This window comes from Hyposmocoma kahamanoa, unplaced genomic scaffold (genome assembly GCF_003589595.1).
Source record: "Hyposmocoma kahamanoa isolate Upper Pololo Valley unplaced genomic scaffold, ASM358959v1 93, whole genome shotgun sequence".
Taxonomy (NCBI): domain Eukaryota; kingdom Metazoa; phylum Arthropoda; class Insecta; order Lepidoptera; family Cosmopterigidae; genus Hyposmocoma; species Hyposmocoma kahamanoa.
Genome location: NW_020654810.1, coordinates 22,165,977 through 22,180,757, shown reverse-complemented (window position 1 = coordinate 22,180,757; position 14,781 = coordinate 22,165,977). Strand labels below are relative to the sequence as shown.

The 14,781-nt window shown below is 37.6% G+C and overlaps 1 protein-coding gene across 1 annotated transcript in view; it reads right to left on the bottom strand.

The window, feature by feature from the left end:
* The window catches only part of LOC113237353 (23 kDa integral membrane protein-like), a 61,914-nt gene that overhangs the window by 10,962 nt on the left and 36,171 nt on the right, over positions 1-14,781 (bottom strand). Inside the window, exon 2 of the mRNA XM_026473773.1 lies at positions 10,794-10,979. Within this exon, the coding sequence (XP_026329558.1) occupies positions 10,794-10,979 (186 nt within the window). The remainder of the gene's footprint in view (positions 1-10,793; positions 10,980-14,781) is intronic.

The following is a 14,781-nucleotide window of genomic DNA, read 5'->3' as shown; positions in this document are numbered from 1 at the left end:
GGTTTATGCGTAACAAATAGAGTTACATTCGCATACATAATGTATTAAATAACTAGCGCGTTTACGCATCCGATTCGTATTCATCCAAATCCGAGACTGTATAAATCTAAAAAACTCGGACCCACTTCGGATATCGCTTGTGCACTAAGTCCCATTCGAATCCGAGAAAATACAAATATCGCTAGTACACCTAGAGATAAAATGATCCCTGTGACATTTCGGACCGTCACTTCTCGGATTCGGAACTGATATGAATCGGACGTAGTCTGTAAAGTTTTACGTCTTTAGGACGAAACTTGATATATAAAAGAAACCATATTACTATGTGGAGGTCATTGACTTACAAATAAATGGACGACGGGTCTAATACAAAAACCACGAAAAAACTGTCCCAAGTCAACCTATTTAAACGTAGTGACATGTAAAGGAATATGAAAAAGCTAAAACGTTGAATTTAAATTGTAATGTCATCGCAGTACTGTTTAATTTTGCTTGCTTTGCTGTCAGTCGAACAAACGAAGACTAAAGCGTGAATGACGCTCTGTATACGATTTCAACGCCCTATAAGTTCGGACGCTTTTTAGCGTGGACCCGACGTCCGTATAATTGTAAGTCAATGGTGGAGGTACTCAGGACGCAAAGATTACACATCGAGCGTTAGAGAAAGACTATCGGTCATAATCGGCTACCGTCGGATTTGTAGAGCGCCATTTCCGTCACACCGAAATCAGCCGTCTTTTTCTAAAGTTCGATGTCCAATATCGATGCCTTACTTTCACAAACTCGTATCTTATAAAGAGATTATTATATATTATTCAGGATATGGCAAAACTTTCTATTTATTTTAAATTTCTTATCAAGGGCGTTAATTTGGATGTATTACTTTACGAATTGATAAAATCCAGTGTGTGAATATAAAGGGAATATGTGAAATCAGCCTGCAAAATTCGTATATACAATCCATTTTCTACATTTCAATAACTTTGTGCTTTAAGATACGAATTTGAGAAAGTAAGGCGACGATATGTTATACGCCCTGGTATAGGTTATTATTAAGGTATTAGGAAATTTAAGCCTCTGTTGTAGTATACTTTTTCTATTTATTTATGATCAAGTTACAAAGACCCATAAATATATGTTTACCCTGTAGACTAACATATATAACAATATAATAATACTATTTATTTATTTACACGTATGGACTGCGATGTGTAACGCAACATGGGTGTCCGGAAGCCGTTATCGGAAACGTTGGTACGTGACACCCTTCAGCCTAAAGTCCTCCTACATGAAGGACGACAGATGTTGAGTTGGTACTCTCACTACAAATTAATTAAAATCCACATTGTGATGAGACTCCAACCGCTCGACCCTCAGGCCAGCATTGGCTTTCACCCATATGTACTTCACAATATCGTATACAACACAATAGTAATTAAGTTAATGATTAGGTTTAATTTTAATTACTTTACGTAGATGAGTGACACTAGCGCAAGATTGTGGTGTACGACACAAACTACAGAAAACCTATAATAATCAGCAAGTCGAGCTGTGGACGATGATGATGAAATTTGAATCGATATCTGATTCTACATTCAAATATTTTTACAACGCTAATAACGTAAAATAGTGATTGTCGGTAGCTACATGAAGAATATAAATAGTGGCCAGTAAAGTGGTCTAGTACATAGCGATTTGCCCCAAAGATATATCAAAGTGATGGCTTAGTGAAGGCTAAACAATAATACTACTTTTTACGAGTGTAGTAATGGAGGCATGGAAATAAACCAATTCATTAAGATCTTATCATGTAAATACGTGTTATAACTATTACTACAAAACGTATATAAATGAAAATGACACATGATACTAATTTTAATACATTATGAAATAATGCAGTGCACATCACACAGATTAGAGTGGGGAAGGAACATTCATTCTTCAGCCGTCACTAGAATTAAATATTAAGTTGGGGCCTAGCTGCAGGCTACCAACGGTCACCAGATGATGCAAATTGTGCAAAGCAGTCCCCAACGCGTCAGCGTTACCAGTGGGAAACCTAGTTGGATGACTTTGATAAAATACTACAGAAGTTCTATGACAACGACTGTGACATGGCGAAGAAAAGCAGCCATTTTAAAAGCTTTCCCCGAGCATCGGGCAGCGGCGGTGCCAGTACTGGCAATACTGGTAATGCTAATACTGGCAGACGGCGGATGAACGATTTTTAGAAGCGTCTTCTGACCGCATATCAGCAAGCCACTGATGGCCGACGAACCGCCGTGCAGAAGGCAAGCGAGAAACTACTGCACAATATTTCCCGATCATGCAGCATAATGGTAGGCTATGAACCGTGAGGAGTGGAGGAGGCTACGCCGACAAGAGCCTGGCTCTTAAATAGGATGATGAAATATTATACAACATCACGTACGTTGCTTTGATCCCAAATTTAATAACTAAAGCACTTGTGTTATGGAAATCAAAAACAACGATGCCGACACCATGGAGAACGGTGTGAAAGTCATTCCCTTCGTCCACTCAACGCAATTTGACGCCGCTACCTGCCGAGATGTCATATGCGTATATAGCTCGTTATGCCATCCCCTTCCACAGTTTACTTGACATGCAGGAGACGTGTCCTGCCCAGTTCCATTTCAAGCTGGCTTTTTAACAATATACGTTTTGGAACGCAATATACAGTACCGCTCGCGATCTAACAGTTTTTCCTCGCTAACATATCTCAAGTGCGAACATCTGACGATAAGAACAAGGAAGGAACATGCATTTTTATTATCCAATAAATACCTTATCATTTTCAACTGTTAAGTACAGGACGTATATCTTTCTTAAATTTCGTTGTCTTGTTTTACAGCTTTTTTATTATTATCATGCATTGACTTACAAATAAATGGACGACGGGTCTAATCACAAACCACGAAAAAAATGTCCCAAGTCAACCTATTTAAACGTAGTGACATGTAAAGGAATATGAAAAAGCTAAAACGTTGAATTTAAATTGTAATGTCATCGCAGTACTGTCTGATTTTGCTTGCTTCGCTGTCAGTCGAACAAACGAAGACTAAAGCGTGAATGACGCTCTGTATACAATTTTAACGCCCTAAAAGTTCGGACACTTTTTAGCGCGGACCCGACGTCCATATAATTGTAAGTCAATGTTATCATGTGACAGGGCGAGCAAATGTGTGAGGTGGTAAACAACACCCATAACATGATCAGTACGAAATTATTGACTTTTAATTGTAAAAATGTGACTAGATCTGTTGATTGCGTGAGGAAGCAGTGTCGGGTGGCTGATGTAATCGCATTGCAGGAGACTTGGCTGTTGCCGCACGACCTGGCATTCTTGGGAAGCATTGACGATCGTTTCGCCTTCACGGCTACCTCTGCTGTAGACACGTCCGCGGGCGTACTCCGGGGACGCCCGTACGGAGGGGTAGCACTGCTGTGGAGGAAGGATGTGTTCGCCGCGGTGTCTGTGATAGAGTGTAAAAGTGTGCGTTTGGCTGCGATTAAAGTGACGTTACAGGATCGTGCATTGTTGATATTTTCCGTTTATATGCCGACGGACTGCATTGACAACATGGTCGAATTCACGGACTGCCTCGCAGAGATAAGTGCTATAATTGAGAGTCAGGATATTGAATCGGTGTTTTTGTTGGGAGACTTTAACGCGCATCCCGGTGAGTCTTTTTACGTTGAACTGACACAGTTTTGTAGTGAACAATCTTGGACTTGTGTAGATTTAGAACTTTTACCCACGGACTCGTACACTTTTGTAAGCGAGGCGCACGGTTGCAAGCGGTGGCTCGATCACTGTATTGTGACTGGTGCCGCGAGGCAAATGGTAGTAAATACGTCAATTATGTATGACACGTACTGGTCTGACCATTTTCCTATAGTAGTGCAATGTAATATTAATCTAATTAAACCTAAATTTGTAAAACAAGTTTGTCATAGCAGCTCGGTTGTATGGGGTGAGCGCGACGCTGCTCAAATAGCCAGGTATCACGATTATTGCAACTCTAGATTGAAGCAATTAGATTTTCCTCAAGGCCTTAGTAGTTGTTGTAATAAAATATGCAATAATAATGATCATGTCCAAGTATTACAACACATGTATCAGGAAATTGTATGTATTCTGACAGAAGCGGCATTGACTAGTTTTAATGTGAAAATAATAAAAAAGAGAAACCAGGTCACGGGGTGGAACAGATATGTCCGTGAGGCTCATGGCAGGGCTAGGTTATGTTTCAAAAATTGGGTTCTGTATGGTAAACCTTCATGTGGTCATATGTATGATGAGATGTGCCAATCTAGAAAGCTTTTCAAGGCTAAATTGAAATGGTGTCAAAACAATGAACAGCAAATTAAGAATGACATAATCGCTAAACACCATTCCAATAAAAGCTTTGGATCGTTTTGGAAATCTGTAAAAAAAATGAATCACAAGTCAAGTGTTCCGGTGACTGTATCGGGGGCTCATAACCCTAAGGACATAGCCAACCTTTTCCAAAAGCACTTTCGAGCGGACTCCCTTTTGGGACCCTCCTCACGGGAGTTCAATGCTGGGGCCGTCTCGGAGAATACTGTAACCATAACTACGAAGCAAGTGGCTACTATAATAAAAAATATGGTTAGAGGTAAGTCGCCCGGGCACGATGGTCTCAGTATTGAACACCTGCAGCATGCTGGAGTACACTTGCCCAGGGTACTTGCGATGTTTTATTCACTGTGCATTGGCCACTGTTATTTGCCAGATGATCTCATGCGCACAATCGTGGTGCCTATAGTGAAAAATAAGACTGGAGTCTCATCTGAAATATCCAATTATAGGCCAATCTCATTGGCAACAATTGTGGCCAAGGTGCTGGATAGTGTGCTGAATGGGTATTTGGACAAGCACCTCTGCTTAAATGATGCACAGTTTGGCTTTAGGCCGGGGTTGTCCACAGAGAGTGCTATCCTATGCCTGAAGCATACTGTCCGGTACTACACATCTGGAAGAACGCCAGTCTTTGCTTGCTACCTGGATTTGTCCAAGGCATTCGATTTAGTGTCGTATGACGTGTTGTGGGACAAGATTGTACAGCATACAACCTTGCCTGGTGAGATCACGTCCTTCTTAAGGTACTGGTATAACCACCAGAAGAATAGTGTGAGATGGGCGGGGTCTCTATCGGATGAGTATGGGTTGGAATGCGGGGTGAGACAGGGGGGTTAACTTCTCCGCGGCTCTTTAATTTTTATATGGATGGTCTTATCGAGGAGCTCAGCAATACCAAAATCGGTTGCCATGTTGACGGCGTTTGTGTTAATAATATCAGCTACGCAGACGATATGGTGCTGCTGAGCCCCTCGATAGGTGCTTTAAAGCGTCTTCTACAAGTTTGTGAACGTTATGCGGTGGCCCATGGGCTCAAATACAATGTTAGTAAGAGCGAGTTGATGGTTTTCAAGTCAGGTACTAAAACCTATCCTGTGCCGCCGATAACTCTCTTCGATGTTCCGTTGAAAACTGTCACTAAATTTAAGTATTTGGGTCACGGGGTCACTGATAACCTTAGTGATAATGTTGACATAGAGCGGGAGCGGAGGTCGTTGGCTGTCCGATGTAACATGTTGGCCCGCAGGTTCGCGAGGTGTACGAGAGACGTAAAAATATCACTTTTCAAAGCTTTTTGCGTCTCCTTTTACTCGTGCGGCCTGTGGGTGGACTACACTCAGAGGGCATACAACGATCTTCGCGTACAATACAACAACGCGTTCCGGGTGCTGTTGGGGTTGCCGCGATGGTGCAGCGCATCAGGTATGTTTGCCGAGGCGAGGACGGACGGTTTCGCAGCCGTAATGAGAAAAAGGTGTGCCTCCCTGGAGGCCCGCATGCGCGCCAGCCCCAATCGCATCCTCAGTGTGTTTGCGAACCGCTGGGACAACCCAATGTTGGCTCGATGGACGTCATTGCACGTAAAAATGTAATAGTATGTAATAATGTGAATGTCTTATTTTATTGTACTAACACTTAGCTTTCGTAAGAGTTTTTCAATTTGTTACTAACACTTTTGTATGGACCACCTAAGTCTGAAATAAAATTATTTTATTTTATTTTATTTTATAACAGTTGCAGGGCCACTTAGAGCTGTAAATTCATTCATAGGATCTCTACGGTTGGACGAATTCATTCATGGCCTCTACTGCTGCTATATCTGCTGCACCGTATATACCTCGGGACACTCTCTGTTACTTTGCGACCCCACCAGATACTCTGCCCATTTCCACTTATTTATAAATATTTAGTAGAAAGGAACACACTATAGCGTAAGGTACGTATATGCAAATCGTATTTGCGTTGCACAAACGAGCGATTCTTTCAGTGTACTGTTTAGGGTCTCGGGTTTCTCTCAGAGAAAAGTTTAAAGAGACTAGTATCATGACTGTGGTATCACAGTACATTTATTCAAATATTTTGTATGCCCGTAAAAATATACATAATTCTGATATCCATAATATTAACCTTAGAACTAAGTCCAAACTCATGGTACCACGATTTCGTTTAACTAAGTAAACGATTCTTTTATGGGGAAATGTATACATTTTTACAATAACATTCCGGATGGTAATATTAATATATGATTAAGATTACCATTTCCTAAGTTTAAAACTTACATTAAAAATATTTTAACTGAAAAGTCATATTACAAAATTGTAGACTACGTGTTAGATAAAGATGTATGGAAAGACAACACGAGTCTAGATTCCGCACAAATATGAATCAAAATGTATCTATAGCATTTAAGTTTATTTGAAAAGAGTAATCCCTAGAGCTTCTTGCTCGTTCTTCTCAGGGAAGTCGACACAGTGAACGAGCAGTAACTTAAAAATTACATTTTCAAGTGTAAAGATTTTACCTATGGAATCATTGACCTACCAACAAATGGAATAGATGATTATTTGACTTTAACTATTTATTGAGAAAATTTGTATGCATTTGACTTCCATCACACCTGATGGAAAGTGACAATGAGGTCGACAATTGAGCATGCACACCGCTTATAATTATAAGTAACTAACGAATAAAATATTCAAAATATTCAATGACAAACTACTACTCTATAGAAAATATTATGGGCTACATAAGTAATCAAAAAAGAAAACAAAAAACTTCTATGCTAAGAACATGTTTTGTTTTTGTCTTTTTAATAATAGCACTTGACAACTTTGCACGAACGTCATACCTGTCTCTAGTTTTGATTCCATAAGGGCAACGACATTTTAAAACGAAAAATTATTTCTACAACTTGCTATCAAACAGCTGATGCCACACATAAATACTACGCAATGATGTCATTTTGCGTAAAAAAACTTCATTCAATTTTCACGCAACACTGCCCGCGGTGCGCTGTCCGTATTTTTACTACGGTTCAGTTAAATTCTATACAAAAACGTCATAAAACCTTTTAATCCCGCAATAATACTCTACAAACGACGCCATTTTTTTGTCTTTTTCATTCATTTTGTATAGTTTTATTGTAGTATGTACACACGTATATTTATTGTGTCTTTCTACAGCGATCACAGCACATTATAGGTTACTTCTTTGCGATATAAATAGCTATTGCATATAGTGACTTATTTAACACATTTTTTTATGATACAAAGCGGAATGAACGTACGTCTAGAAGACACAATCTAGTTCCACATAATATTTATTATTATTTAAGTTTCCTGTTTCTCTTCTCTTCTGCCAATGTTTAGTCAGTCATGGGACAACCTCACACAATGTTTAATATAATAATGTTTTTATTAGTTTATTAGTCAAATTTTTGACAGTATTGTTACTGTTTCTATTAATTTATCTGTCAAACTTTTGACAATATTGCCGGTTAAGTCATTGTTTTATAGGTAACACTTTAGACAACAGACTTTTAAAAACAGTACTTTAAATGGCAACATATGTTTTAATTAATTTTGTTCTACTTCTTATTGTGTCTCAGTCATGAAATAAAATAAAAATAATTATAATAATGTCAATTAAAAAACCAACTACACATACCGGCTTAGTTATCGCAACAAAAACAAAGGAGATTAAAAACCAGTGTTTGTGTGGCAGTGCCCCTCAGATCTTTGCGATTGAAAACTTTGAGTGGCTGTGCAACTGTTATGGACAGCCGTGTAACTTACCATCAGGCGCACGATTTGTTCATTCCGTCATTTGATATTATATATATAAATAAAAAAATCATTCTCAATACAAAAATACACAAAAAAATAAAAACAAAAAAAGGTGTAATAAATTCCTTTTTTCTTTTGTTGTATTAATATCGATTAAGGTTCAATTTGTATTTAGGTCAAGTGTGTGGACATCCATTTAATGTATGGCTTAAGCGTGTTATAATAACAAACGTAAGTCCGAATATTTTACTATTTTAATTACTTGAAGGTAGCAAAATTATTCAATGAATGGTAATAATTTCGTCAAGTGGTGGAAAGTTGGAGTATTAACATAAAAACTATTCACATAAGTATACTAATAATATAGAGAGCGATAGTTCAGCGGGAAAACGTTGCAAACGTCGACGGTTTACATTCGGTTGTGGCGGAATTCCTGAGTTACGTACATTTGTGAAGGTAGCCTCATCACAGAACAATAAATACAGTAGAAGTGCTTAGTTTGCATGGCATGTGTGCCAACAGATCGCGGAGTTCCGCAAAGCTCAGTCCGCCATTTTCGCTTTGTCGTGTCAATTATCTCGCGCGAAACCTCGAAAATCCCAAAAAACCCCTCATTTCACTTCTTTAGAGTGCAAAAATTATAGTCGCATTTGTAATATTAGCTATGGTCGTGTTTCGATTCTCATTAAGTCTCATTTTACTTAATTTTAATAATATTTTTTTGTTACAAAAAATGAAAGTAAATCTTATACCTCGAAACATCTCGGATTTGTCGTCGTTGAGTTATTAACCGCTAGATGGCAGCACATGGATTGAAATTTCAATAAGATCAATACGTCGTAACTTGCAATAATAGGTATTGTACTTGTAACGATAAGCTAACAGGGTAAAGTTTAAATTATGGTAACAGTTCAGAATATGTTATTTCTTTTTAAATTTGAAACCACGACCAATCATTATTAAGACAATAATAATAATCCACACTAGGAAAATCGCGGGTGTCATGGACACACACATAGACAACCACATATCACCATACAATAGAGAAATAAATATCACCATACAATTATGTCTTCCGGCCCGCTAATCGACCACCAATCACAAGAAACCAATTGCATAATATTTCAAATTATGAATGTATAAAGTTTGGACGACAGCAGTTCTGGTAGTAGTCGAGGCTTACGTCACTTCTATTGTTTTTTTTCTTCCGTGAGCCTCACGCTAGCGAAGAAGGAAAACATCGTGATGAAGCCTGCACGTCACAACCCTTGGAAATGCATTGTTGTTGATGGCGATGTTAATGATGAGGACTGCAGTAAGTATATGTTATTTTTGAAGATAGAATGGAGTGTAGTAAGAGAGTGTTCTAGTGTGAAAGACGATGTAGTGACTAGGACAGAAAACGGAATGCTTTGATGGTTTAGTTATTAGAAAGGATATATGTTAGTAGATCGACGACACAAAATTATACTTCGAATGTGGATGGAGACGTGGGCAGAGACCTTGATGTACGTATCACGATCAAATTGGCGGTGTCCTCAAAAAAGGCACCAAGAATAAACGGATTTGCACTATCAGTAAATTGGACGCCTTATCATCATAAGGTTTCTTTTTGCGTGCAGGCAACTACGGTCAGTAACGGCCACCCGCAGCTTGGGTGTCAACCAACGGCGTTTAAGAACCAGACCACATTTTTACAATATATAACTGTAAAAAAAATAAAGAGCCCACACGATAAACGACAACACTAGTTACACTTATTGCCTCAATAGCCGAACGGCTACCATGCTACTCTGCCACATAATGGTCCCAGGTTCCATTTGTGTGCCAGTATTTGTACAGCCTACATATATTTCTCTCGTGAGTTTGGGTGTGATCTGTGGTTATCTATGTATATGTCCATGGCATCGGGTTTCCCTAGTGCTATTTATAGTTTTTTTTATTTATAATCTCGCTTGCAAACAAAACTGTTTCGGGACTGGGAAGGCTTTAACTTAGCTGAAAGTACTTATGGAGACAATAGCTGAGTGAAAGAGGTTTGTCACGAATATAGCAAGTGGAGGTTTATGGTCTCTCTCTACCCTCATGGAATACGTGGGCGTGATGGTACGTATGTAGTTGCAGCTGTTCAAAAAACATCGATCTAAACCGAGCTACGATGTCACCGCGCTGTCCTCATTCACTGCATGACCTAATTTTTCGTCTACATTTCTGTTACGGTCGAAAATAGTCCGCTCGTCATAATATCTTACTTAATACTTTCGTGTCTATCGTAAAATTTCGTCCGTATTCCTATTCTAAAAGCACCTTCTAGCCTCTTTTCTGTTTACACAGATTGTCTTCGAACTTGGTCCAAAACAGAAACTTCATGGATATCGGACCATGAATCTCAATTAGTGTATATTATATTAGTTGTCATAGGATAACATAATGTAACTAACGACGGTAACTTTAATGTCTTTCTCTCTCTTCATCTCTTTAGAGACATTTCATAAATAGGTAATAAGAGTTGTCATAAGTTTGCGAATTAATCTTCTGACTTATATATTATTTTTGACCTTCGAGTTAAGAAAGACGACGAAGAATCTTTATGATATACTTACAATATAAAGCAACTTCGGGCTTTCCTTCCAAGCGCCAAAGCATCCAAAAGCAGCAATGATGATGATCAGGACTCCAATGGCGATGAGCACAGCGTCTGTTTCGTGACCAGTTGGCTCCATGCCAGCAAAGCCTTTGATCATGCCCATGTCCACACATGCTGCTGCTATTATCACGATGCCGAAGATCTGCGAACAAGGAATTTATAAATCAAGACACGACTTCCATAATTGTGGCTTTTATTGACAATGATGCTGCTGTGAACAGATGAGAAGGTCGTAGGGTGTCTTGGTTGCACAACATAAGAGAGTGTACAAGCATTAGGGTTACCTATCAAAAGTCCGAAATGACATTTTCCAGAAATAACGTTGCTCGAATTTTCATAACCTCGAAAGTAATTTTGAGAGAAAAATGTTTTTTCTTTTAAACCTAATTTAACTTAACCTAACGGAACCTAATCGTATTTTTGCGATAAATATCGAACATATCCTGAAAGAACTACGGTTTCGTTATAATTCAGTTTTCGGGGTAATGAAAATTCGAAAAAAAGGTTCTATCGGAAAACATAAATGTGAGTTTGTGATAGGTTACCAAGCATTAGTTATTGCATTCCGTAAGAGACAATAAGTTTGCGGAACTTATTGCTTACTTACACCGTCACCAGTTGAATAAGTACTCAGAGTAATAGAATTCTCATAAATTTTTAATGGTTCGACAACCAAAGGGGTGCTTCGTGTTATAATAAAACATTTCCTTTTCATGAGATGGGTGGTGACATTTTATGGGTCGTTAAGTAACTGCGTAGTAAAAGACAAAAATGAGTAGTAAGAAAACCATTACCATGTGCTGGTTATTTGTTAGAAATAGTGTCGTCTAATTTTGCTTAGTCAGCAGTCACGTAATGGTTCAGATCGCGCTGGATGCGGATAGCGCAGGACCGTAAAAGTAGGCGCAATAAAGAACAGGCAGGAACAACTAATACAACTGCTGGGTATAGACCCAGCTGTTGGTTGATGTTGTGTGTCTTAACACTAGCGTCACAGTACGTTTATGAAATTGTTATCTATGTTAAGGAAAATATTTTTTCAATAAATAATGACAAACATAACATATCTATACTTGACAGTTGTCTTCACAAATTCACTCGAGGAGAAATGTCCGGTTTTTGTAAATTTTGTATATAATTTGCCATTTACGGGGCTCAAAACTACAGTGAAACAAATACCTTGTACTAAAGGTTTCTTCTTCTGCGTACTTGTTGTCGGTGTTTGAAATGAATATTGTAAATGTTAAATGTATTGAAATGTATATTTAAAAGAGCAACATAGAGTTTCCTCATTCTTCTCGTGGAACTCTGTCTTACGAATGAGCAATAGAGTTGAATAAACGTGATGATTCAAGTGTACCATGCTTACCTATAAAATGAAGATTATTTGAATTTGGATTTGGCAGACCAAGATGATGATGATGAAACTAGAATCGACGAATTGAGTCATGATTTTCCAAGTTGCACAAAGTAATAAATACTTATTTCGTCACTAATTGACGTATCTATCATTGACTACGGCATCTAATTGAGAATCATTGCTTCAAAACCCAAGAATAACCTCACTCCAACCAATTGTCTCCCACACCCACCTAACTACGATAGAAGGTGCATTTACCATTTAGCATTATACCGTCTCCAAATTGGCCACTCCTACGCATCGTGTCGATGCCCTTTGTAGGCGTTCCCTAACTAATCCAGTGAATACTTTATATGCCTCTAGGCGGCAAAGAAATTATTTTCTTTTGTTACTTTAATTACGCCGCATGATTGACGGACTTTTCGTGGCCTTGAGTTACTTTGTTATCGTTACTAACTGAAGTTTCGTTTCCTATTTCTAAGACAAATGGATTATATTTATATGATGAATATTTTATCTGCATCACGGCCATGTTATGATCACATTCTGTCATTCTTATAATGTAACTCAGGGACATATTGACAGGATGTATGTGGGTGTAGGGTTACTAAATATACATATTGCCGACAAGGAGATTATGGCAACCTTTTTTAACGACAGTCGAGAATACTATTAGAAACTGTCTGGCTTGTAGCATATATTAAATCTAAGGCTTGTAACGACAAGTAATAAGGCTCTTAATGTAAGGTGTAAGACTAAAATTCCCAGCGATGAAGGATCAAGTCATTTGTAAATTACAATCAATAAAAATAACGTACACTCGAGAAACCCTGTATCACGGGTGCCATGGACACACAAATAGACAACCACATATTACACTCAAACTGACGAGAGAAATAAATGTAGGTCGTATAAATATTTCTTCCGGCTCGGGAGTCGAACCCGTTACCTCTGTGTGGCAGACCAATGAATAACCGTTCGGTCACGGAGGCAGTTATAATAAAAGTGACTGGTAAATTTGAGTAAAATGATTGGCAACATACGTCCAAAACAAAATAATATTATATTTACGAAGTTTAACGCCGTCGTGAAATGAAAGGTCTGAGAAAATCATATTCTATTTTAAAAAAATTAAAAACTTTTTGACTAATAAAATGTAGGTAGGGAAGAGATGTGTCAGTTGTAACAAAAAAAAATCAATTCTTCATAATATTTCAATTAGTAAACACAGCGCAATACTTTTTGGCCGCAATCATTTTAAGTTATTTAATAATAAAATGACATAAAGAAAATAACAAAAAAGTACATAATACTCTAGAATATGACACTTATTGAGGTCAGCTAATAACGTTACAATTACGGCACTAAGAGGGTCAATTGTAACAGCAATGTGAGTCAATTGTAACATACAAAAATCGTCAACAATGAAAAAATAAATTAAATAAACACTTATCAGAAGTTTATGCCAATAACTTAATAGTCGCTACTACCTCTGCTCGAATAAAAATTATTTCCATGCTGAATCGGTTCTATTGCGCGTGACAATGACTTTATATCAGAATTTATTTTTTTAAAAACGAAATGCCATTTAAAAAATGTGAATCGTATACTATACGAGTTCTACTTAGTTCAGTTGATATAAAAAAAAAATTGGTATATATAAAGTACCTATTGAATGCAGCGGTTTTCTTGTTACAATTGTACCTCCTTGTTTTGTTACTTTTGCACCACTGCCGCTTTTTGGCAAAGAAGACTTAGATAATAAAAATCTATCGTAAATTTTATCAAATCACGTACCTGCACGTATAGATCAGATATTGACTTCTACGAAAATCACCACTGATCGTTGTAATACTGTTTTATTTAATTACATTAACAAAAACTGTGTTAAGCTATTACTTTCATAAACTTGCCACATTTGAAATTGTCATCTAGTGACAAAGCGTGCGCAAACTGTTATACCTGTACGTTCGGTCGGTAAAACAACATCGAATTAAGCTTCGATGGCTGCCAAGAGCATCCGCTATTCGTCAATAAATGTCGTGAGATAATGTTACAATTGCCTCCCTGTTACAATTAACATACCTCTCCCCTACTAGACAGTGTTCGAATTTTCAAATGACAAAATCCTAACTTCATTGTCTAATTTTTGACATTCGTATATTTATTTTTAAGTAAATCTAATTGCTGTTATCATTTTTAAAATTGACCCATATGAATATTACTTGTTACATCCATGTATACACATCCATTAGATATTATAAAAAAACATTGGTTGACCTAGTTTAGTCTGTCCAAGTGCATATGAGTGAATTATGCCTAAAGTTCGACCGGACTCAGTGAGAAAGTATTTTGTAAATGTCAACTTCTACACAACCTGCGTTTCCACAAATAAATAAATTAAAACTCATGAAACCTTTACACACTTCTGCGTACATTTTTAATTTATTTATTAAGAAACAGGTACAAAAAAGAACTTGCATCTAGGCTGCTAACGGAGTAACAAAAACCATTTTTGGTTGTACCGTACATCGGCATTCACCATCGCGGTAAATAAATTAAAAGTTAATAAATTAAATACAAA